Source organism: Musca domestica, unplaced genomic scaffold, assembly GCF_030504385.1.
Source record: "Musca domestica strain aabys unplaced genomic scaffold, Musca_domestica.polishedcontigs.V.1.1 9, whole genome shotgun sequence".
Classification (NCBI taxonomy): domain Eukaryota; kingdom Metazoa; phylum Arthropoda; class Insecta; order Diptera; family Muscidae; genus Musca; species Musca domestica.
Genome location: NW_026712435.1, coordinates 17,933,937 through 17,961,401, shown reverse-complemented (window position 1 = coordinate 17,961,401; position 27,465 = coordinate 17,933,937). Strand labels below are relative to the sequence as shown.

General features: G+C 35.3%; 2 protein-coding genes across 8 annotated transcripts in view; both read left to right on the top strand.

The window, feature by feature from the left end:
- Positions 1-29: 29 nt before the first annotated feature.
- LOC101892906 (small ribosomal subunit protein eS17) lies at positions 30-975 on the top strand. The gene is made up of 3 exons (XM_005183823.4): positions 30-138; positions 424-575; positions 644-975. The coding sequence occupies exons 1-3, from the start codon at positions 136-138 to the stop codon at positions 882-884; spliced, it is 396 nt and encodes a 131-aa protein (XP_005183880.1). The 5' UTR covers positions 30-135; the 3' UTR covers positions 885-975.
- Positions 976-4,804: 3,829 nt separating this feature from the next.
- LOC101894333 (alpha-tubulin N-acetyltransferase 1) overlaps positions 4,805-27,465 on the top strand; it is a 151,309-nt gene continuing 128,648 nt past the window's right edge. The window contains exons 1-2 of one of the 7 annotated variants that reach the window (XM_059131753.1): positions 4,805-5,202; positions 25,168-25,192. The gene's annotated coding sequence lies outside the window, so the exon portion shown is untranslated. Of the gene's footprint in view, positions 5,203-11,053; positions 11,198-11,810; positions 11,927-25,167; positions 25,193-27,465 lie in introns of those variants that run through there. The other 6 variants (XM_059131751.1, XM_059131750.1, XM_059131754.1 and 3 more) reach the window with 6 other exon arrangements.

Here is a 27,465-nt window from a genome sequence, read left to right as displayed (position 1 = left end):
CTCATTAAACACATCCCTCTTTTATAGAGCCAAACAAAAGCTGTGTGCTATGAAAATAAACAAAATGACAGCTGTCAAAATGACATTCATTGAAAGTTAATTTTTTGCTGTTCTTTTCCGGTAAAATCTTCCGCCATGGTAGGTGTCGTTTTGAGAAAATATTTATAGAAATCGTGAAAATTTAATAACATCCAAACAATTTTGTGATAAATAATAAAAGAAAAACGAACATAAAGCAATGAAAAATCGAGTGTTATTAAAATTTCATAGAAAAATCAAATGGAAAAGATGAAAAAACAAGTGATAAACAAAAATAAACTAATTTTCTTTGTTTTCCTCTTCTCTACCATTTACAATCATGCCTTGTCGTCGATGTTTTCCACTAAATGGATGCAAATCAAAATGGATTTTAACAACTAAAAGGGTCGTGTAAGAACCAAGACTATCAAGAAGGCCGCCAAGGTCATCATTGAGAAATACTACACCCGCTTGACTTCGGATTTCCATACCAACAAGCGTATCTGCGAAGAAGTCGCCATTATCCCCACCAAGCCCTTGAGAAACAAGATTGCCGGGTAAGTTAAAAATGCTGCTATGCCCCTTCCGGATGTACTAACTTTCTTTTTTTTTTGTGTTATTTTAGCTATGTTACCCATTTGATGGGCCGTCTCCGCCACTCTCAAGTGCGTGGTATTTCCATCAAGTTGCAAGAAGAAGAACGTGAACGTCGTGATAACTATGTTCCCGCTGTTTCTGCTTTGGAACAAGATATCATTGAAGTCGATCCTGATACCAAGGAGATGTTGAAGTTGTTGGACTTCCACAACATCCGTGGTCTTCAATTGACTCAACCCTCCACCAACACATACACTCGCAGAAATTAGATCTTAAGTTCACGTTCAACCTGGAGTGCATTATAAGGAATTTCCCTGTTTTCTGGGGAATAAGATTTTTTGTGTGGTCAATAAAAATGTAGTAAAAGAAAAGCCAAACAATTAGTGTGACAATTTTTCGAGTGGAATACTGAAGGAGAATGTTTTTGTGATTGCATGGAATCGAATCAAAACATTGAGGTGATGGATGAGATAGTGGTTGTTTACAAAAACATGGGCATTTTTTAAACCTTCAGTGTGGATATGTATATGCATAGATTAATTCCGGCCCACAACACGAGTAATTCCGTGAAATAAATATTAAGCAACTGTTATAACCTTTACTACTATGCCTTTGACAGTTGAATTATTTAAATTTAACACAATTATTCGTGTGTGGAACCTAACTTCTCATCTTATTGGTATTTATAGGGTCATTGACATGTTAAACAATTCTTTGGTAATAATAGTTTTTACTGTCATATTCGAGAAACATCTCTTGGAGTAAATATGATTGTTGTTATTGACAAACGCAGTTACGAAATCGATAGCATTGAATATTCGAAACTTCAGTCTAATAGCATGTTTCCATTGAAAACCGAACAACGTTGTTCGCTCTCAGAATTAGGTACACGAATTAACCCGTTCATACGGCACGATTCGTAATTCTTAGTAAAATAATTCATTTTTTCAAAAATTTTGTTTGTTGATTTGAATGGGAATTTATACAAAAATACATGAAATTCTCACTGATATGAATAGAAGAAATTATTGTTTTTCTTCCAAAGAATAATTATATCATTAATTTTACAGTTTTCATTCATGTTTTCAACTTTTTGTATTAATTTTGACATTTTGAACATATTTTTGAATTTTTCTATTTTTAAATTTTGCTGGAGAGACACTTGTCAACATTTTTTTCTGCAGATACAAACATTTTGAAAATATTGCCTCTTTTGTTTGCAGTTTTCTATGGAAATTTCAACTCGTGGACAAAATGCGTACCTCTAATGAAAGAGAAAACAAAATGTACTTTCGTTTGAATGTACATACGCCATTCAACATTGTAGTTTTCATTCATAATTTTCAGTCTTCCCAAAAATTTTTAAAATTTCATTAAAGTTTTTTAGTTTTAATTTTTAAATGTCATAATTTATTTTTTCGATAAATGCTCTCATTTTTTAGGGATGGGACATACATTTTCGTTGTTCTGAGAGTGATTTGATTTGAACTATGTACAAATATGAGTGTTCGCTCAGGAAATTTTGTGTGAAGAATTAAGTAGTTTTTTCATAGTTAAGGGTCAAACAACGAATAGAGAGCGAATCAAGTGCAGTGGAAACGCCACATAATTCTGAAGGATCATAACTAACTTTTTTAGAAACCTTCAAGGAAAATTATTGACTTATCTAAAAACACTGTGAGGAGTGCTATTAGGTGATCGAAGTTGTGTCGTAACTAAGAAAAGTTTAGTTGCTAAATAAAGGATCGTCTTGATCAACAACCACTAATTCCAAACAAATAAACTTGTCGACGGACAATATTTCTTTTATTTTAAATAAAGTGACTGTGCTATTTGAGTGAACATCACGTAAGTACATTTCGTATACTTGTGGTGTCATTTTTGCTGTGTATTAGTTGTTGCATTTACCGCCAACAACCACGGCGTAATTAGAACCCAAATTACATATCCTTCGTCATTGTGGGAATCTGTACACTTTATACCCAGCTCTTGTAATTTTTCGCAGGAAAAGTCGGCACAGGCAGAAGCTGGATTTAAACGTCGAATTAATTTGATGACATTGAATCTATTTTTTATTTTGGCTGACTTCGTGTAATGGAAACAATCGCTACCTGCTTTTCCGATATGTGAAAAAATTGTAATAAAGAATTTCTTGGCGAATACTAAAATATTAAAAGTACTTCTAGTTGGTCCACACAAAATGTTCACATTTCGTGGTTATTGACAAAACAATCTAAAATGTTAATCCTTGTAAAAAACAATAATCCCCTAAAAAATTCTCTTATTTTGATTATAATTTCATAAATGTTTGCCTCCGGTAGTGAGGTGAAAATGAGAATGAGTGCTACTGTAATTATTTCTACTTACACAAAATCTCCTGTGGTCCCACAAAGGGTCAAACTTTTAAATATCCATGGAGCTCATAAAACGCGTAATTAAAACCGATTGAAACAACTCTATATTTTGTGCCACAGAACACAACATGTGAGTACATTTTCAACGAGTTTTTATACCCTCCACCTTGGTAAGGAGGGTATATTAAATTTGTCATTCCGTTTGTAACACCTCTAAATATTCGTTAAAGAACCCAAAAAAGTATGTATATTCATGATCAACACATCGATTGAACGATGTCCGTCTGTCTGACTGTTGAAATTGCGATACAGCTCACATTTTCTGACGTAGAGCTTTAAAATTTGGTACCGTTTTTTGCTTTGTGTCTAGGATGGTTGGTATTGAAAATGAGATATATCGGTCCACGTTTTTGGATAGCCACCATATAATGGTACCTCCCGATACTCGATATTTAATGGGTAATGGGTTCTAGCTCCGATGAGGAACATTGTACATATAGATGCACGTTTTCATATAGCCCCCGTATAACGGTACCTCCCGATATTCGGTATTTTGATGGTCTTACCCATATTTTTCTAAGGATTTGTCTCAATATTGGTATTTGTAGCTCGTAATTGATTCTACCTCCGATGGCAGAACATCGAATATCTAGGTCCACGTTTTCATATAGAGCACATATAACGGTTCCATCGGATATTCGGCATTTTGACGATTTAAACTACATTTTCTATTAGATTTGTGTGAAGTTTGGTAATTGTACTTCATAATGGATTCAACAAGCGGCGTCAAAATATTGTCCATATTGGTCCTAGTCATCCTAGTCACATTTACCCACGAAATTATATAAAATTTGGTATTTAAGACTTGGAATAGATTACAAGCGTTGCAGTATGGCTCCCGTTTTAGTATAACGGCTTCAATCATTCTCCTACCGATTTTATCGGAGTTTGTAGCTTAAAGTGGAACACGTTTGAATCCAGATATTTTTGCATAAAAATGTTTTCTCTACCCAATGGTGGAGGGTGTTTGAAGTCCGGCCCGATCGAACTTAATGTCTTTTTAGTTGTTTTTTTTATTTTGAAAGTTTTAATCAACATTTGCGAACAAAAATTGTATATCATATAATTGCACGAGAATACCTTATATAATTTGCCATTATTGTTTTGAAATAAAAAAGAAATTAAGTTAAAAATTAAAAATTCATTTTTTTTTTTGTGTAAGATGGGTGTTCTCATGGTACAATGAAGAGAAGGTAGGTGAAGTTGAAAAATGTTGTAAGTAAAGAGACCGACCTGTATGGATTGTAACGTCAAAATTACTATCAGAGCGAATGCAACAAGTTGTTTATTATAAAAAACAATTTGTAACATTGCCTTAAATAAACAAAAAACAAAACGCGAAAATTGAATGAAAGGTCAAAGGTCTTTTCAAAATCATGTCCTATATTTCTCTAAAGATTTTTATCGCTATAAAAAGAGTAAATTTTCTCCACACATATGTCGTAATGCCCATTTTGATTACAACTGAATTTGAAAATTTTTCCAACAATTTTCCTATGATTGAAGAGAACATATTAAGCCAGGTGAACAAAAAATCGATTAGTTTCGGTGTTCTGCCTTAATTTTATTTTACCATGGATTCGATGGATGGATTTTACCATGTCCGTCGGATGTATAGCAAGATTAATATTGAGTGGGAGCCTTTAGAATATTAAATCGTGATGTCGATGACAAAAAATCGATAATTATATTTTCTAACACAGAAATGTCGACTTAGATATCCCTTATCTATGACAAATCATAGATAACAGTTGTTTTCGGTTAGAAACGATATGAAACAGAGCGTTTTGCATTCGTCTCATTCGTAAACAACAGAGTAACCCGTGATTTTGCTTTCTGTTCAATTTTTATCGGGTATTCCTTATTGGCTTTCAAATTCGTTTCGTTGGGGACGTCTTTCAATTTGGTTTTCCACGCATTCGCCTGAAATGACGAATATTTGTTGTGAATATATTTTGTGAAGAGAATCACAAAACAAAAAAGAATTATCCATTTAAATAATTTATAACTTCCTAAATCAAAATAATACCAAATAAAAATAAAAAGTGCAATATTGTAAAATAGTTTCAAATCGCGAACAAACAATTACTTCTCCACCCAAATATTTCAAATAATTAAAGCAGTGAATCAACAGCTTCCAATCAAAACATTCGTACAAACAAATCTACAAATTGTAAGTACATACATAATATCTAGAAGAGAGCACAACAATATCTATCTGTGGGATAACAAGAGAGTAAATGTCTATTTGTTTGGTTGGCGGGAATGTAGGTATGTTGCCGTGATGAGCATGCACGCCAAACAAAAGCTAGTGGTGGGGTTGTTTTAAGACATTTATTTGGATGGAAAATTCAAATTGGGTTTTCAGTTAAGTACCCTACATAATGCAGCACAGGTATATGATTCTGAAAAATTTTGTAATGGATTTTATAAGATTTATTAATTTTGTTGTTTAAACATGCACTTTTTGTTTAAAACTAGAGGTAAGTAACTTTGGATAAACGCGTAACCTTTTTCGTCTTAAATCTAGCTTAGTAAAAACTTTTTAATTTTTACCCTGATTCCGGGAAACTATTGTTTTCTTGGGGGACGGACACGGGACCCCAGATTTTTGACCCAAAAGTCCGGGCTCAAGAACCGGGCTAGATCCACTTACCCGATATAGACAATATCAGGTATCGTTTAAAAGTTTATAAAAGTGTTCACATGATGGGGTTATTTATAAGCGGTTCGCAAGTTATAGTCAAATTATCGATTTTCTGAACTCGGATTTTTTATAAAACCCCCAAAAGATCGAAAAAGGCCCATTATGGGGGCAAATTATAGCGGACAGTCTTACCTTTCCAAAAGGCTACAATTTATGCAAATACCTTTTCTGGGTCCAGAGATATGGGTCTTTCAGTCGGTTTTGTTGACAGATGTGTAACCATAGCCTTCTTCGTTGACTTGCGCAAAAATTTTTGGATGTGTGAAATTTGAAGAGAGACGGTTGCTTGTTTCATGTTTTGTTTTTAAAAAAATTTGAACCCTTTGTGGGGGAATTACCAGAAAGAGTGCGCTGATATATCCTATTTTCACAGCAGATCTTGAGTTAGTAAAATTAATGACATGTGTGAAGTTTGAAGAGAACCGAATGCTTATTTCGGATTTTATGATCGTTTTGGTTATTCAACATTTTTAGCCTTTATGGGGGAGGTACCAGAAGCAATTTTCCGATCTCTACCATCTTTATAACAGATCTTGTGTTGATAGAAATATTCAGAGGTGTCAAGTCTGAATGGAGTCGGATGTTAATTTCGCGTTAAATGATCTCCATTGATATATACGATTTTGACCTTTTGTTGGGGAGGTACCAGAAGGAATGGTCCGGCTCCACAATCTTTATAACAGATCTTGTGTTTATGGAAATATTGAGATATGCCATGTCTTAATGGAATCGAATGTTAACTTCGCGTTTTATGAGCTTCATGGATATTCAAAATTTTGACCCTTTGTGGGTGAGGTACTAAAATTATCCTTTCTCTTTCTGTGAAGTAAAATTTTTGTTTGAAAATGTCGACCATTTGTGGGGGAGGAGTAGACCGATATGTCGGTTTTTCACAATAGACCTTGGGTTAATAAAAATATTCTCATGTGTGCATCACATTTTAAACGAGTTATAATTATTCGAAATGTTGACTCTTGGAGTGTAACTTGATGGAGTGTAATGATATTGTCCATTTTCGCACCAGACCTAGAACTGATGCAACTATTAGGATTTGCAAAGTAGGAGCAAAATCGGATTATCCGTTCTTTCTCTGTGCAATAAAATATTTTCTTTGAAAATTTGACACAAAATGTCCTGAAACGAATTTTGTTCAAAGAGACCTAGGGTCTAAACCCGTTATTTCGATGAGGCACGCTTTGGCCGTATCGAATGATATATACCCGCTCTAGCCATATGGCTGAAGGTATAAAAATAAACAAATCTATTTTAGCAAAAACTCTTCGATTTTTTCGAAATTTTTTTCCAGTGGTAGGTATTTTTACCCTGAATCCGGAAAAGATGAGATAATCTCAAGCCCCGGCCGAAGGCCAGCTACGGGGGGCCGGTTGAACATACCCAAATTGTAGCATTATGGAAAGGTAAGAGTGTCAGCTATAATATGGCATCAATTTTGTTTCTACTTTTTGGGGGTTTTATAAAAAATCGGGGTCCACGAAATCGATCGCATATACAAAAATACCTATCAATTATCCAAATTATCTTCAGATGTATCAACATTATATATTTTTTTGAAATCGGATCCTTTATTAAAGCCCGAAGAGTCCATTTTGAAAATACCTATCTGCCAAGTGATCACATTGGGTTGATGGCGCTATCTAGACCGTTTCGAAAATTTGTATAAAGCCCTTTTGGGAGTCCACAAAATAAATGCCAAATTATATCTGTCACTCAAACCTGATGTCAATGCTTTGTAAATACATAACGAATATATCGAGCAGACAATATCAAGCCCCAGATGAAGTCTGGTTAATAAACAATAGAAGGTGTTTACGATATCCCAATATTTTGAAGAAAATATATTACAAAATGTTGTTCGATAACCCAAAAGTCCAGAAAAACGAGAGCAATTTTGACAGTTGAATTACTGAGAGTTTCCAAAATCCTACTAGGAAAATTAAATCAATAAAAGTTATCCACTAACATTAGTTGATTGAAAAACAGCTGTTTTATGGCCAATGTAAAAATATTCCAGGCAAATTGAAACAGCTGTTTTCTTGTAGATTCTACTGAATATTGTTGGAGAACTTTTAGCAAAATTTGCACACGAGAGAGGAAATTCTCTCAGTTATAGGAAAGGTGTTGGATATGAGAGGTCGTATACAGCACACAATTACCTCCAGCTAGATCTGCTGATATATTCAGTGTCAGCTCTGTTCGACTCTTGTATGTCTCTATTGTTTTTTTATTGAATTTGGAAAGTGATTTTTTAGATTTTTCTCATGGTGAAGGGCGCAAGAGGTTCGGCTCAAACAAACTTTAGTTTATTATACCTACTCTTGTTTTCCTTTTTTCGTTGCTATTCGGTTTTCCTCTTCAGTCTAAGCTTTATTGCATAGCCCAATAATAATAATAATAACAAAATTTAACATTATGTACCTACCGGTGGGAGCGGAACACTATTAGACATTCATATATACACACATATGTAGCTACATAGCTATGAAAAACACAAAACAAGAGCATATTACCAACAGAGCGCTGCTAAACAACCAACTAGCGATGACGAATGAACGTGAACAAAAAACATGCGACGAACATCAAATCATTCTCCCCTTTTTTAGTTTATTCCTTCGAAGCCAAAATATACTTACAGTGCGTTTCGAAAGATGGACGTTATGGGTATTTTATTTTGGAAAAGATATTTTCATTGGAAAGAAGAGAAACATTTTTATTTATCGGTTTCCAAACTACGCAATCTAGGCGATAGGTAAAATGAGTGTAAATTTAAAATCTTTATATTATAATGTGGACTTCGTTATAAATATAGATACTATAAAATCGAATATAGTTTGGTTTTTGTATTATTATCTGATTGTATTGCATAATTGTATTTTTGAGCGGCTGATGAAGTTTATTTTCTGTAGCTAACAAAAAAAGCGGAATATATACCCTCCATCTTAAAAAGGAGGGTATATTAACTTTGTCATTCCGTTTGTAACATCCATAAATATTCGTCGTAGACCCCATAAAGTATATGTATTCATGATCAGCATAAAATTCTAAGTCGATTTAACGATGTCCGCCAGTCTGACTGTTGAAATCACGACACTGACCACATTATTTGACGTAGAGCTTCAAAATTTGGCAGAACAATTTGTATTATGTCTAGGATGGTTGGTATTCGGAATTTCGATGATTTTAGCGACATTATTCACCCGAAGTGTTTCAAATTTGTTATTCGAAGTTCATAATGTATACTACATTTCGTACATTCCTCATGTAACGGTACCTCCCGATATTCGGTATTTTGATGATTTTAACGACATTGTTCATTGGAATTGTTTCAAATTTGGTATTTTAAGTTCGTAATGGATACTACAGCCTATGACAGAAAATTGTCTGTGCACGTCCACGTTTTGGATTATCCCCCATATAATGGTACCTCCCTATATTCAGTATTTTGATGATTTTGATTTACTACATTATTCGCAGCATTTTTTTCAAGTTTCGCATCCGAATATTGGCAAAAGTTGCCTATGCAGGTCCGTCGTCGTCGTACAGACCCCAATTTAACGGCTGCATTTGGTATTTTTATGAATTTTTAATGGATTTTATTTATTTGAAAATTGCTAAATTCGTTCCAATTGGTGGAGGGTATTCAAAGTTCGGCCCGGCCGAACTTGCAGTATTCACTCTATATCCCTCCATGACTTCTGAGACAGCTTTAGAGTGGATACTATTCAGTCCCACTTGATATGCCTGTTGATCTAGAGGCTCTGTCTCTCTCTCTCTCTCTCTCTTGATCATGAAGGCCTTTCACCATTCGAATGGTTCTGTCTGTAACATCCAAGCAGGTATTGCATTAACAGAATTTTATTATGCTGTCGCACCGGTAAGACCTTCGATTCCTCATGTAGGTGGTCGACAGCTGTCATGCGCCCTGTTGCGGTTCTAAGGGCGGCATTCTTGCAGGACTGCATATTTTTCCACTGCGTAGCACTATCGTTGGCGGAGCACACCGGAGCCGCACCACACACCTATCGCGTTGTAAGAGGTCAATAAGGTTTCCTTATAAGCTCCCCAAGTGCTATCGGCCTAATCTAGTCGCAGATAGCTGTGGTATGCGCGGACGACTTGAAAAGGCTATTGAATGTGACCCCTAAGACCTTGGCGTAGTTGGTGGTCGGAATTACAACACCATCGACGTGTACATTCAAAGATAGCCTCATCTCCGCAGTCCATGTGGTGAAAAGTGAGGCCGTAGATTTAGTGGCGGATATCTTCATATTCCTCGCAGTGAAAAAGGCGGTTACATCAACTATGTAAGCGTTTCACCAATCACAAATGTCATCAATGTTGGGTCCGGATGCCACGAGGGTACAATCGTCTGCGTGGGATGTCAGAAAATTTAATGTTAAACAGTTTCGGAGATATCACCCCTCCCTGTTTCACTCTACGGATGCTCGGCTTCTTGTTTCTGAATTCCAAGCACAACTGGCGTCCACACATGTAGTTTACTATCAAACGTTTCAAACTTGGCCGGAGGGCGATGGGATTCTTGGTAGATCTGTTCTCTTCCTGAAAAGAAATATTCGATGCAGGTCTACTAATTAGTACAGCCCTCATATAACTACTGTAGCTCCCGTTTTTCTGTACTTTGAAGGTTCCTGCCACAATTTCAATGGAGCCGAATGGAATAAAGTGAAGTACGAACTAAATCGCTGTAGGTCCCATATACGTGTTCGATCTGATTTTGACTCAAGCCTTCTCACAATCCTAATATGTTCTCTATAGTAATTATATCTGACCTGAGAGGCTACATACAACAGAGAAAAATACCTCTATCAAGTTTAGTGGAAATCTATTCGAATTCATATATAGCTCCCGTATTTAGTTCCATACGATTTCAAAGCTCACCCAATCTTATGTCGTGTACGCTTTCAGTAACCACCATATTTTGTATAATTTACTTCACACAAATTCCCAATATAAACATATATTTGCATAGTGGCCTAGGGTACTATAAAGTTGGTCCAGCCCTAATTTTTACCTTTCCTTACTGATTTTCTTATTTTTTTCTTCTCTATTTATATGCCTTTTCAATCTACAAATATCATACAAAAGCAACTAACAACTTCTTCTAGCCAAAACAAAAGTTTTAAAAATAGTAAATATGTTCTGTATGAGTCTCTCCTCCATTGGTCTGTTGTGCCCACACTCTTTTCGTGCCGGCACTGTATGCAGCCCAACAACTTGATGTCTTCTTAACAGCAGCAAATGCGCACGAGTACGCTCAACTATCCGAATACAGTTCAGTTCAGTTCAGTTTAGTTGTTACGTGTTAAGCAAACGTTCCGGGTGTTGTTGTCGCTACATTCCAGCTGTGTAGTATCAAAAAATAAAAATTACAGTGAAATATATATCACAAATTAAATTAATACAAATAATTGAAACAAAAAATGTAAGAAAAAATAGGAATTTAATATCTAACAGTAAAAAAAGTGTTTGAAAATTTTTTAAAAAAAATATTATTATTTCTGTAAAAATAAAACCTCCAACATCTCTGTGAATAATTTTACTAACTAATTTAATGCATGAAAGAATTTCAAGAGATTTTCTTTATATAAAATCGCAAACGAAAATTATCACTGAAAAATAAATAAAGCTAATAATACATTTTTTCTTAAAAAATATTATTGATGTACACTTAAAAATATATATTTTAAATAAATCAAAAATTAGCAAAAAGTTTAAAAGCAAACTTTTAATAAAAATCGATGTGAAAAATAACAAAAGGTTCAACTACCCTTTAAAAACTTAAATCCCAACTATTTAATTTTCATTTATCAGTGGATACATTTTTCTGCTAGAATCTTTCGCAGTACATTCAAACGCCTGTTTGCTCAGAGCAAACAGCCAGCATCCAATACCAACCAACCCCCCAAAATATTCATTCATACATTTTCTTCTCTTCTTTTCCTTTTGGTCGTTTTTGTTTGTTTGTTTTGCCTCCCCGTTTTTTTTTTTTTGCCAATGCACCCTGTTAACATTAACATCGCACACTAACACAAAAGAAAGCCAACCGGAAAATCTAGGAAAAACGGAAACGTCATAAACAGCATAGTTCTTACATTACGTCAGTTAAACGGAAAATCTGCTGTGCAACTTTTGCTGCAAAGCATTTCCAGAGGTGAGTTTTAAGTTAAATTTTTTATCCTGCACGTATGACAGTTCAGGGGACCAGGTCATTGAAAATTTTAAATCAGTCATTAAAAGTTGAGGAAAGAAATCTTCAATCTTCAGCTGCTGAGGAATTTTTTTCTATAGAAGAAAACAGTCCTCGGTTTTTTTTCTATAGAAAAAGGAATCTGTCCTGAGGAATTTTTTTCTATAGAAAAAAAATCTGTCCTCAGTTGCTGAGGAATTTTTTTCTTTAGAAAAAAAACTGTCCTCAGTTGCTGAGGAATTTTTTTTTATGAAAAAAAAAACTATCCTCAGTTGCTGAGGAATTTTTTCTATAGAAAAAAATCTGTCCTCAGTTGCTGAGGAATTTTTTCTATAGAAAAAAAAAAAAAAATCCTGTCCTTAATTGCTGAGGAATTTTTTTCTATAGAAAAAAATCTGTCCTCAGTTTGCTCAGAAAAAGTTGCAGCATTACATTTGTCCTTTCCTTTTTCGGAAAGAATAATAAAGTCTTCAAAACCTTTCATTTTGAAGTTTACGGAGGAGAATATTAGTCTCCTCAACGTCTCCTAGCAACCAATATTGACCTCAATATCAAATTTCAGAATTTCAGATCTACCCCTTCACCCGATATCAAATTTAGTAACATTCCAAAACAATCTACATCTCTCCATCCTAGACAGTAACAGTGATCCAAAATCAGTATCATTTAGTACTTTTCGAACAATTCGAGTACTCATTTCCAAAACCGCCATCAGATCTCAACAACAGAGACCTCAATATTGTATCCATCCAGATCCATATCCAGATCTATTCTTTCAACCAATAACAAATTTAGTACCACTTAGTACTTTTCGAACAATTATGGTATTCATTTCCAAAAACGTCTAATATCTCAATCCTAGACACCAACAGACACCTCAATACCAAATTTAATGATTTCAGCACTATCCCTTCACCAAATACCAAATTTAGTACCATTTAGTACTTTTCGAATAAGAATAGTACCCATTTCCAAAACTATCTCCATATTTCAACCACAGACACGAACAGTGATTTGTATACCCTCAGCCATATGGCTACAGAGGGTATATATAATTTGAAACGGCCAAAACGTGCCTAGTCGAAATAACGGTTTTAGACCCTAGGTCTCTTTGGACCAAATCCGTTTCAGGATATTTGGAGTCGATCTAGCGATGTCCGTCCGTCCGTCTGTCTGCCTTGTGCGCACGATAACTCTCGAAAGGAGTATCCGATTTGGCCCAAACTTGGTACATCGTAATTTTTAGTATAAAACTTAGACCGAGTTCGGAGATGGGCAATATCGGTCCACTCCATCTGGTACTTCCCCCACAAAAAGTCGAAATTTTAAAAGAAAATATTTTACTGCACAGAAAGAGAAATTTTGCTCCTACTTTTCAAATCCTAGGCCAGGTGCGAAAATGGACAATATCGGTCCACTCCATCAAGTACCTCCCCCACAAAGGGTCAAAATTTTGAATATTTATATCTCTTATAAAATGTGATTTAAGAATCCGATTGTTTTAAAATTTCACACATCACAATATTTTTATTAACCCAAGATCTGGTATTAAGACGGAATATATCGGTCCACTCCTTCTGGCATCATACCCACAAAAGGTCGAAATTTTCAAAAAATAAATTTTCTGCACAGAGAGCTAGAAACGATAATCCGATTTTGTTCCAACTTTCCAAATCCTAATATTTGTATCATTGCTAGGTCAGGTGTGAAAATGGACAATATCGGTCCACTCCATCAAGTACCTCCCCCACAATGGGTAAAAATTTCGAATAATTACAACTCTTATAAAATGTGATGTAAGAGTCCGATTGTCTTCAAATTACACATATCACAACATTTTTATAAACCCAATGTCTGGTGTGAAGATGGATTATAGCGGTCCACTCTTTCTGGTACATCTCCCACAAAGGCTCAGAATTTTTAATAACCATGAAGCTCATAAAACGCTAAATTAATATCCGATTCCATTTAGACTTGGCACATCTGAATATTTCTATTAACACAGGATCTGTTATAAAGACGATGGAGATCGCACCATTCCTTCTGGTACCTCCCCCACAAAGGGTCAAAGTTTTGAATAACCAAAACGTTTTTTAAATCCGAAACAAGCACCAATTTATCTTTATATATCACGCATACCATTATTTCTACTAACACAAGATCTGCTGTGAACATGGGATTTATCGGCGCAATTCTTCTGGTACCTTCCGCACAAAGGGCTCAAAATTTTTAATATCCATGAACCTCATAAAACGCTAAATTAAGACCCGATTACATTCAGACTTGGTACATCTCAATATTTCCATCTAAACAAAATCTGTTATAAAGATGGTAGAGATCGGACCATTTCTTCTGTAAGAAAGCAAAGTAAGCTGTTAAATTTCACACATCCAAAAATTTATACTAACACAATGTCTGTTGTGAAGATGATAGAAATCTGCGATCCCCTTTTGGTACCTCACTCACAAAGGTCATAATTTTCAATACTTATATCTGTCACAATTTGCGAAACAAGTCAGCGATTCTTCACATTTTCTAAAAATTATCACATATCTCATACAAAGTGAAGGTATAAATTTTCTGAGGGTATACATCTGTCGGCAAAACCGACGGATACTTTTTAACTTTTTACTCTCCTTTTAGATTAAAATATATATTTGTTCAGGTCTGATTTTTTAATTAAAAATTATTTATTGTAATTTTTGAGATGTGCGAAACATTTTTGTGAAACTGTTGATGGTACATTCGTATATAACCTCCATTTGTTTATAGGCCGACATTATTGTGGTTCATTATTAATTTTATAAACATAAACAAGCAGCTTCCTCTTACACACATCCAAAGAGCTCACATTGATCAGATTTGAAGGTCTTTTTCACAAAAAAAAAAAAACCTCACAGTCTACCGCTGTAATGAAGTATGTATGCGGTTTTACACACAACGTCATTGCCATTACAGCTAAAGCATTATAATCGTTAATACAGTCGGCATTGTCAAAATTTAATTTAACAGCCAGTAAAAAAACAATGCCATCCAAAAACAAACAAATCAACCTTGTTTGGACAACTTATCAAATCGAAATTGTCCATAGAAGAGAGATCTACTCAAGAATCCGCTACATACATTGCTTAAGTCATTGTCTTAAGACTCGAACTTCTCGAGGTATTCAAGATTTACGAAAAAAAACTAACTCTAAATAAAGGACCGGACTGTCAAGCTGAATTTGAAACACAAACAACAGAGACTGTGACGACACAATTCGTCATTATGATGATGTGTGATGATGAGATCATCATTCATTTCACGCAATGGACACGAACCAAGCAAGCGAAACATAAATTAAGTACAATAACAACAATTGCCCAAAATAAAGTTCAAAATGAATAATGACACAGCGAGGAATACATCACACCTAGATTTCGTTTTTTTTCACAAAAGTTAGACAGGCCTCCCTAAGTAGTCTACTTAGGTGAAGTGAAGTTTTCGAAATTACCATAAAATACTGGAACGTTACAGGTGACTACCTCCAAATTGTTTTATGAATACAAGAAAATATTAGCGCTGCTTAATGTTTTTTTTAAGGTAGAGTATGAAATTGGTTAATTGGTTCTTAGAAAGTTATTAATATTTATAGGTCAACCATATCTAATTTCTTTTGCAAGCCTTCTATATATTTTCTTTGGAGAATATCGGATTGCAACTTTGAAGGTCTTTAACTACGCTTTCAATTTCTTCGTCCTACAGTTGGTAATGTAGATTTACAGGACATTTTTAGTTATGGCAGGCACTTACTTTAACAAAATACCTCAAATTTAATATTTGTGTACAAAAAATTAAAAAAAATCCTTCAATAGTCAATTATTTTAAGTGAGATAAGAAAATACGATATAACCTCAAACTCACCCTTCTCGACAGACTAACCTAAGACGCTTATTTCGCGTTTTATGAGCTATCCAAAATTTTGACCCATTGTGTGGGGGTGAAATTTGGAGAGAATCGAACTCCATGGGTATACAGAGTGAGATAAAAAAACTGCAACAAAGTCAAAATTTTTTTTTTAAATTTTATTGAATGAAAGCAAACAATTTCGGAAATAGCATCAAATTTTACAATAAGTTTAGATTTGTTCGACACATTTGGCACGAATTGTGGCCTTCAAACGGCCAATGAAACCATCACACGCTGCCCAAATGTTGCTCTGCAGTATTTTGGCCCATTCCCGGCGAAGCACTTGCTTGCTCGACACTTTTTATCTTTTAGTGCCAACCTTGTTTTCCAAAATACTTCAGACACAATATTCCAACGGATTGGTATCCGGAGATTTTGGTAGCCATTGTGCGCTGGAAATGAAGCGAGGAACCTCATTTTGTAACCATTCTTGGGTGGCGCGTGCTGAGTGCGATGGTGCTGAGTCCTGTTGGAATGTCCAAGGCCTGCGGCCAAAATGTTTGCGTGCCCAAGGCTTTAATACACCCTCCAGAATATTTTCGCGATAATATTCGGCATTTATTCTGATGCCACGAGCGGAGAGCGACCATCGGCTGTTTTGGCGGCCCACACCATCACCATGGCCGGCGTTTGAGTTCTGGTGGCCAACCGAAGGTGCACATTTTCAGCTGACCTCTTTGGCAAGTAAACACGATCATTTTGTTTGTTTACAAACTGCTGGACAACGAATGTTTTCACATCGAAGAAAACAAAATTCGACAGTTTACCACTTTAGGCCAAGCGAAGCAACTCTTTAGCTCTTTTGAGGCTATTTTCTTTCTGCTGTGGTGTAAGTTCTTTAAATGGCTTTACCCCGAGCTCATTTTTTAATATTTGCCGAATAGAATATTTCGATGTGTTTAGCTCCGAGCCATTTTTCGGTCACTGCGAGGCAGATTTCGATCAAGTCGCTTCTTTACTTTCCGAACCATTTCTGCTGATGTTGCTGTTTTCTTCCGTCTACTTCCTTGACGTCGGGCTACGCTATCAGTAACACGGTAACGAGCGATGGTACGAAACACAAAAGATTTATTCACATTTAAATGCTGGAGTGCTCTAACGATAGCCATTTGTGGTTTTCCACCCAAATATAAAGAAATCACACTATCACGCTTGAATTCCACCACGAATAACTTTTTTCTGGAAAACTCTGACCAAAATGCCTTTGTACGCTTGTAAACAATATAATGAGCTGTCACTGGAATAATTTTGAAGTTGGTTGCAGTTTTTTCATCTCATTTTGTATATTTAAATTATCGAACATTGGCTGAGGGTTTACAGCTGTCGGCAAAACCGACTGATACTTTTTAGCTTGTTTTAGAAATAAAATAATTACTTTGGATCTACATTACGAGGAGTTTAATTACCCATTGAGAATCCGAAATGTCAAATTGCATCTGATTTGGTTAGAAATTGGGATAGAAACCTGCAAAATATCGAAAATACACCTCGACGTGAAGCGATACCGTTTTCAGTAGCAAAAATTTCAAATTTCAAATCTCTGTATTTATTAGAGCGAGCTCTATCGTGATTTTAACAGAGGGAAACCCAGACATTACTAAATCGGCATAGATGGATTTTTATTCAATCTATATCAGGATGGAAAGTGCATTTTTAACATAGTGCCTCAAAATAAACAATTCGAATTGTCGAATTGTCTAATTCGTGCTGCATACTTATGGTCCATTTAAGATTTAATTAAAGACCTTGTCAATCGACTAAAGCAAAACCACAGCAAGGATACCAACCATTTATATTTGAACATCAAATGTTAAGGTGTAGTTATAAATAATCCTGCTAAATTTAAAAAAATATTTCGAACTTTATCTTATCTACCATACATTGTATACTTGAAATACCTGTCAAACGTCTTTTATTTTCAGTGCACCTTCTACGCCTTACAGTCATCAAATCTATCTAAAATCCGAAAAAGGAAAATGAATTGAGTAATATCTCAGCAAATATTTTAAGACTTTGTTGTCATCATAAACATTTGTCAATTAAACGTTTCTCTCTATCTTTCTCTCTTTCATTATCTAGATTTTTTCTAATTTTTATTTTTTAGAAATACAAATGTGATTTTACTTTAAAAATAAATACTTTTAATATGATTATATTCGGCAATTGGCATAAGTGAATGTTCTGAAAAAACCTCAATCGACTCATTATTGAATTTAAACACAACGAGTAACAATGACCTTAGATACACCGCACAGTGTTTTGAGTTCGAAAAAAAATTATACAAATATACAAATAAAATCGTGAAATAAGGCCCGCAAGTCATATAAAAGTTGCTACATACTGTGAGGAGCACAAAACTACACAGAAATACAAAAAATGATATGTAAAAAAATTTTCAGAAAATTATTTCGTTACCTTCGAGAAGGGGTTCGCAGGTATATATCATCTTCACAACAGATCTGCAGTTGCAAAAATGTTTGTATGTGTAAAATTTGAAGAGAGTTGGATGCTTATTTCTATTTTTTTTTTCTTGAACCCTATGTGGGGGATGTACCATAAGAAATGGTCCGATCTCTACCATCTTTATAACTTTGATGGAAATATTGAGATGTACCAACTCTGAATGGAATCGGATGTCAATTTCGCGCTTTATGAGCTTCATGGATATTCAAAATTTTGACCCTTTCTCGGGCAGGTACCAGAAGGAGTGAGCACAATAATTTTTACAATTTTTTTAAATGTTATTGAATGAAAGCAAAATATGTCGGAAATATCTTCAAATTTTAGAATAAGTTTAGATTTGTTCGAATTGGTCACCTTTGGCACGAATTATGGCCTTCAAACGGCCAATGAAACCGTCATACGCTGCCCGAATGTTGCTCTGTGGTATTTTGGCCCATTCCCGGTGAAGCGCTTGCTTTCCAAAATACTTCAGACACAATTGTCCAACGGATTGGTATCCGGAGATTTTGGAGGCCATTGTGCGCTGGAAACGATGCGAGGAACCTAATTTTGTAACCATTCTTGGGTGGCGCGTGCTGAGTCCTGTTGGAATGTCCAAGGCTTTAATACACCCTCCAGAATATTTTCGCGATAATATTCGGCATTTATTCTGAGCCACGGTCGATTAATACGATCGGAGAGCGGATTACGATCAAGTCGCTTTTTAACTTTTCGAACCATTTCTGCTGATGTTGCTGTTTTCTTCCGTCCACTTCCTCGACGTCGAGCTACGCTACCAGTATCACGGTAACGGGCGATGGTACGAGACACAAAAGATTTATCCACATTTTAATGCTGGAGTGCTCTAACGATAGCCACTTGTTGTTTTTCCAGCCAAATATAAATCACACTATCAATCACACTATCACGCTTGAATTCCATCACGAATAACGTTTTTTTTTAATAATTTTAACAGCTGTCGCACGAGTGGTTTAAAAATTACAGCAGTCTGAAGTTGGTTGCAGTTTTTTCATCTCACCCTGTATTTCGAATTTTATAATCGTTTTGGTTATTCAAAACTTTGACCCCATGTAGGGGAGGTACCAGATGGAATGGTCCGAACTCTACCATCTTTATAACAGATCTTGCGTTGATGCAAATATTGAGATTACCAAGTCTGAATGGAATCGGTATTGCCCATTTCGCGTTTTATGAGCTTCATGGATATGTCCATCAACACAAGATTTGTAATAAATATTATAGAGATCGGACCATTTCTTCTGGTACCTCCACCACATGGTACCTCCCCCACACGCTCAAAGAAAGCGAAATAAGCATCCAACTCACTTCAAATTTCACGCGTCCTAACATTTTTGCTAACGCAGGATCTGTTGTGAAACTGGTATATATCTGCGAACCCCTACAGGTACCTCACCCACAAAGGGTCATAATTTTCAATATTATTATCTGTCATTACTTGTGAAACAAGTCGGCGATTCTTTACAACTTGCTATATCTAAAAATTTTTCTCATCCAGAAACCTGAGGTGAATATGGAATTTACGATTTTATGAATTTATGATTGGATATAAATGTTCGATTTCCTACAAATTTTCCTACAAATTCCATGAAAATGGAATACTTCCGTCCGCTATATTTGCTACCTCACGCATTTTCCCACATTTTCCGAAAATTTGCACATATCTCATATAAAGTATAGGAAATAGTCGATATAGTCCAAATCTGGCACGTTGTAATATTTATTTCAGTCTTAGGTCAGATACGAATTGCTTCGGAACCTCCCCCATAAAGGTTGAACAGTTTTAATAATCATTACTCAAGATTGGGGTGTGCATCTGTCGACAAGCCCGACTGCTACTATTTTACGTTTTTTTTTTTTTGAAATTTTCGACCCTTTGTGGGGCAGGCACCAGAAGGAGTGGACCGATATTGCCCATCTCCGAACTAAGTTTGACAATAATATTAAGATGTACCAAGTTTGGATCAAATCGGATACTCCCTCCGAGAGTTATTGTGCGCACAAGCCAGTCAGACAGATGGACGGACATAGCTAGATCGACTCCAAATGTCCTGAAACGGATTTGGTCCAAAGAGACCTAGGGTCTAAAACTGTTATTTCGATTAAACACGTTTTGGCCGTAACAAATGACCTCTCTAGCCATATGACTGAGGGTATAAAAACTGGAATAGTAAGTCAAATTGTCGGTATAGTCCCATAGAAAAGTACCGGCCGCTTTTTGGTATTTTGGAGGCTTTTACTACATTATCCTAGCGATTTGCCAGTGGCATTTGCTTGAATACTGAATGACGAAACTGTTACTTTTAAAGGGTTATTTTGTTTATCATCGTGTCGGATATTAAAAGTTCGACCGGGTCGAAGTTCATGTATGTCCTGATTCTCCACCTGTCCACCTGTATAGTGTATTGTTTCTTGTTCGCAATAGTATAGCTGGAATTTATTGCGAACTAGAAACACAATTTTGAGTGGATATATATTTTTTTGAGGTAGGTCATTTCCAATCGCCTAAAAAATTCTCCCAAGCCCCTGTGCAATGAACAACTTTTCATTGCCAATGAATCACCATGGCAAAAAAAAAAAAAAAAAACAAAAAAAAATAATAATATTAAAATACCTACATGCCGAATAGTAATATTTTGCGATCGCAATCATGCTAAGAATGACGACATGTAGGAGTTTGTATTCTTTGGACTTGCCGGGCTTTGAAAGTGTGTTCGATTAGATTCGATTGTATCGATGGCAACGCGCGTCACACCAGTTAGGGGAGACGACCTTAAGCCAACGCTAGCTGCTAGTTTTTGTTTTTTTCTTTCGACCCTTTTAAGTCATGTTCGACATTTTAACTGTTAACAATGTTAACCAATCTTTGTTGTTGTTGTCGTTTTTGTGTTGGTGTTTTTATTGTTTTTAAGAATAATGTTTCAATCAGTGATCCAAAGACAATGAATGTCACATATCTAGCGATTTGGGCCAAAGAAAAAAAAAGCAAAACACGTTGGCGTCAAGCTCAGCTTTGCGGTTTCTTTCATTTATAAATTAACTACGCTCTTAATTCTAGAATTTTTCCATTTTTGTTTTGATATTTTCATGGTTGTCTACTTTCGTTGAAGTTGTTGTACTTATTTGTCGTGTCATGATGCGATTTCTTTGTTTTTTTTTTTTTCGGCATTATTACTTTTCTTTAGTTGTTGGCTACCGGTTGGCCAGTTGTGGGTTTCTGCTTTTAATTGCCGACCAAGAAGATTTCCCAACCATTTTTGGTTATAACTTCAGACACCGAAAAACTCGCGCACACACACACAGCAATTGCTGTGTTGGCGTTGTTTTGCGGTTCAAAGCCATGATTCTGTTTTAATTGCTAATGGTTTCGCTCTCTATTTGTACTTGCTGTTATTGTTGTTGTTGTTGTTAATGCTGTTTCAGTATATTTTTAATAGTTCATAGTTTTTTTTTATTTTCTTTTTTAGAAAGTTTTACAATTGTTTTAAGTAAACTGTGGGTTTTGTGTAATTAAACAAAAGCAGTTCAACTGCGTTGGAAAATTTTCGATATTTAATTACTTTGTTGAGAAGAGCTTTTAAAGTTCTCAAGAAAGAAAATTTAGGTTTCTCTCGTGTTTAAAGGGAGAAGACCTTGTACAGGACTTTTAAAATTCCTTGTAGTGATCATATAATCGTATAAGACTCTTCCGAAGGCGTCTATACAGGGTAAGATGAAAAACTGCAACAAAGTTAAACGCAGTAATTTTTACATTTTTTTTTAATTTTATTGAATGAAAGCAAAAAATGTCGGAAATAGCATCAAATTTTGGAATAAGTTTAGCTTTGTTCGAATTTGTCACCTTTGGCACGAATTATGGCCTTCAAACGGCCACGCTGCCGGTATTTTGGCCCATTCCCGGCGAAACGCTTGCTTGAGGTGATCGACATTTTGGTATTTTTTAGTGCCAACCTTGCTTTCCTTGAAAAATACTCCAGACACAATAGTCCAACGGATTGGTATTCGGAGATTTTGGTGGCTGGAAATGACGCGAGGAACCTCATTTTGTAACCATTCTTGGGTGGCGTGTGCTGAGTTCGATGGTGCTGAGTCCTGTTGGAATGTCCAAGGTCTGCGGCCAAAATGTTTGCGTGCCAAAGGCTTTATACACCTTCCAGAATATTTTCGCCATAATATTCCGCATTTATTCTGATGATGTTTAACAAACCGGAGAAAACCAAATTCGGCAGTTCACCACTTTCGGCCAAGCGAAGCAATTCTTTAGCTCTTTTGAGTCTATTTTCCTTTTGTTGCGGTGTAAGTTCTTGCACTTTTTGAAATTATCAATATTTGCCGAATGGAATATTGCGATATGTTCAGCTCACGAGCCATTTTTCGGCCACTGCGACGCGGGTTTCGATCAAGTCGCTTCTTTACTTTTCGACCCATTTCTGCTGATGTTGTTATTTCTTCCGAGCGTTGGTACGAGACACAAAAGATTTATTCACATTTAAATGCTGGAGTGCTCTAACGATGGCCACTTGTGGTTTTCCAGCCAAATATAAAGAAATCACAATATCACGCTTGAATTCCATCACGAATAACTTTTTTTCTGGAAAAATGTCACCAAAATGCTTTTGTGTACGGCAAAAACGTGCCTCGTCGGAATAACGGTTTTAGACCCTAGGTCTCTTTGACTGGTTTTGGTCCAAACTTGATACATCGTAATATTATTATCAAACATTTATTGAGTTCGGAGATGGGTAATATCGTTCCACTCCTTCTGGTACCCAACCACAAAAGGTCGAAATCCCCCACACGGGGTCAACATTTTGAATAATTATAACTCTTATAAGATGGGATGTAAGAGTCCGATTATCTTCAAACTACATACATTAACCCAAGGTCTGGTGTGAAGATGGAATATATCTGTCAACTCCTTCTGGTACCTCTCCCACAAAGGGTTAAAATTTCGAATATCCATGAAGCTCGTAAAACGCGAAATTAACATCCGATTCCATTCAGACTTGGTACATCTCAATATTGCCATCAACACAAGATATGTTATAAAGATGGTAGAGATCGGACCATCCCTTTTGGTACCGGTTCTCTTCATATATCACATATCCTATTATTTCTACTAACACAAGATATGCTGTGAAGATGATATATATCTGCCAACCCCTTCTGGTTCCTCACCCACAAAGGGTCACAATTTCCAATACATATATCTGTCATAATTTGCGGAGTAAGTCAGCGATTCTTTACAAATGGCTATATCTAAATATTTCTCTTCATCAGAAATCTGAAATATGTAATTTATCGAAATTTATGATTTCTCACAAAATTGGATATAAATGTTCGATTTGCTTCAAATTTTGCACATACCAATATTTTTATCTGCATTAGATGAAGAATGAAAATTGAATACTTAGGTCCGCTATATCTGTTACCTCATGGGTAATTTCACGTTTTCCAAAAATTTGCACATAACTCATATAAGGAAGTAGATGGGTGTGAAGATAAATTGGAAAGTTAAATTGGATGTTAACAGAACACAGTTACTTAACAGAGCTCTGTTAAGGACTTAACAGAGCTTTGTTAAAGACTTAGTAAAAAGAAAATTTTGAAAAATTTAATTATTTGTTAATTATTATATTAAAATTTATTACTTCGGTAATAAAAATAGCTTGAATACAAATTAAATAAATACTATGCAGCACCAACTATAGAACAAATCGTTTCAGACACCCGAATTGGGTCATATCTTTATTATGATGTAAAAAAACGGAATGGATCACTGTGCAAAGCCTATAAAACCTGCGCGGATCAAACTAGGCTTAAATGAAAGGTCTCTCCGAGCACTTTCAGCCCATATATAGGTTATAGTCCAAAACCGTTTCAGAGACCCAAATTGGACCCATCCTTAATAATAATAAGGTCCTAACAGATTGAACCACTGTGCAAAGCGTATAAAACCTGCGCGGATCAAACTAGGCTTAAATGAAAGGTCTCTCCTTGCACTTTCAGCCCATATATAGGTTATAGTCCAAAACCGTTTCAGAGACCCAAATTGGACCCATCCAGATAATAAGAAGGTCCTAACAGATTGAACCACTGTGCAAAGCCTATAAAACCTGCGCGGATCAAACTAGGCTTAAATTAAAGGTCTCTCCGAGCACTTTCAGCCCATATATAGGTTATAGTCCAAAACCGTTTCAGAGACCCAAATTGGACCCAGTGATCCATTCCGTTTTTTTACATCATAATAAAGATATGACCCAATTCGGGTGTCTGAAACGGTTTCAAGCTATTATATTACCGAAGTAATAAATTTTAATATAATAATTAACAAATAATTATATTTTTCAACATTTTCTTTTTTACTCAGTCTTTAACAAAGCTCTGTTAAGGACTTAACTGTGTCTGTTAACATCCAATTTAACTTTCCAATTTATCTTCACACCCATCACCAAAAGTTTGAATAATCACAACTCAAGGCTGGGGGGTATACATCTGTCGGCAAAACCGATCGATACTATTTCACTTGTTTCTTTATAATTTCGGTACTTAAAGAAATTTGAATGTTAGCGAAAAAAAGTAGTCGCTAAGACATACCGTCAAAATAATGTTTAAACTTTTATTTCACTTTTTACATGAACATTTTTCTTATAAAGTTACAGATTTTTGTCGGTAAAAAATTTAGAGAATCCCACCATAGGTCAAATTATATGAAATATGATATTATGAAAATAACTCTAAATATTTGCTAATTATATTCCTTTTTTTATTTCCAGGTAAGTACTGTGCATATTGGTGTCGGTAAGTAGCGAAGACAGGGGATTGTTAGAGCATTTTTGTTATTCCAAAAGTTTAAGTTACAAATAGTTTCTAGTTAATTTTAAGAATATACTTCCTTAAAATGAACTGGCAATTGTTTGTAATTTAAACGTATGCACTTCTGAATCGCAGTAAATGAAATAGGAACTCTCGACATAGTTCTCACCATATACACAGTAATTTTGGCATTGTGTGGAAAATTCCATTGCATGTTTCCCGCCAAATACATATTCTATTTGTTGTCCAAAATGTGTGTGGGGTATTGGCTCAAACGTGTGTGTGAGTGTGTCATACAATCATACAGTTTTTGTTTCCACCTTTCTCCCTTTTATTTTGAGTGATCTTTCAGTTTGTGCTCATTTTTCTATGGCAAAACTCTACAAATGTTGATGGGGTTTGTGGCAATGATAAATGGCCCTTTAGTAGAGTCACAGGTACATGTCGGACTCATACTCTGCACAGTGAAATGAAACTATAAATGAAGATGAATCCTCGCCGTCAACTTATCATAATTTTGATGAAACATTATCGAAACGTTGCATTTCCTTACGGTAATAATGTATTTAATAATTCAGTTTTTATTAACTTAAATTATTTTCTTAATTCTTATCGATATATTAGGCAATGTAAATATATTAATCTATATAATCTATAATATATAATATAATGTTATATTAATCTATACCTTTAAAAAAGAAAAATGTTTGTAGATTTCATTGGTTGTTTGTAATTTTTGGAAAACTTCTGCTGCAGCGTTGCCTTAAAGCAACATAGGCTATATCAATTTTTATATCCTCCACCATTCTATGGAGGGTATATTAACTTTGTTATTCCGTTTGTAACTCCTCGAAGTACTCATGTCAGATCCAACAAAGTATAAATATTCTTGATCAGCGTAAAATTCTAAGTCGATTTAGCGATGTCCGCCTGTCTGTCTGTTGTAATCACGCTATCTTTCGAGCGAATTGAGATAGAAGGCTAAAATTTAGCACACATGTGTATTTTGCCAGTAGGCAGGTTAAGTTCGTAAATGGGCCATGTCGGTCCACGTTTTCATATAGCCTCCCATATAACGGTACCTCCTAATATTCGATATTTTCCGGCATTGTTTCAAATTTCGTATTTATGGTTCGTAATATTTATTACAGTCTATGAGAAAAATCGTGTGTTGAGGTCCACGTCTTCGTATAGTCCCCATATAACGATACCGCCCGATATTCGGTATTTTGATGATTTTAGCGACACTTTTTACCGGAATTGTTTCAAATTTCGTATTTGAAGTCCGTAATGGACAATGGATACAGCCTATGACAGAAAATTACCTATGCAGGGCCACGACTTCGTATAGCCCCCATATAACGAAACCTCCCGATATTCGGTATTTTGATGATTTTAGCGGCAATACTCACCGGAATTGGTTTATTTTTCGTATTCGTAAGTTCGGAATCGGCAATACAGCCTATAAACAATTACTTATTGAAGACCAGGCCTTTGTATAGCCCCAATTAAAGGGGTTGCCTTTGGAAGGTATTTTTCTCCGGTTTTATTTTTATTTATGTATTTAATTATTTTTTTGAAATTTTTGGATTTTTCTTCACAATGATTTATATTTATCTAGCAAGTTCCCGGTACTTTGCCAGCAAAAGGTCCACCTTCAAAGTTTAGAACCTTCCAATAGTTCATATTAGGCCTTTTTAGCACTCAGAATGGACAATTTGTTCAGTTTGACACATTTTTTAATCAAAACATACATCGTTTTCAGATTTTCGATGTTTTATATGTTATTTAAGTGTCTTTTTCGGAAAGAATAATAGGAAAATGTTTACCTTTTGCTTCAAAATCATTCGCTATGAAGTTTACCGATGAGAATATTAATAAAACCATTGCATAATGTACCTACATCCATTTTTTCCGTCCAAAACTTACAATATGTAAACCCTAGAAACCAACAGTGACTTCAATTTCAAATGTCAGGATTTCACCCAATACCAAATTTAGTAACATAACGCATATTCAAAACAATTTACATCTCTCCACCCTAGACGCCAACAGTGATCCATTTAGTACTTTTCGAACAATTATAATACTCATGTCCAAACAATTATAATACTAGAACCCAAACAGTGACCTCGATACCAAATTTCAGTATTTCAGCTCTATCCCTTCACCCAATACCCAATTTACTACCACTTAGTACTTTTCGAACAATTATAGTATGCATTTCCAAAACCACCTCCATATCACAATTCCAGATA

Coding starts and splice junctions, on each gene's coding strand:
- LOC101892906 (XM_005183823.4), top strand. Junction 576..643: donor TTGAGAAACAAGATTGCCGG/GTAAGTTAAAAA, acceptor GTGTTATTTTAG/CTATGTTACCCATTTGATGG.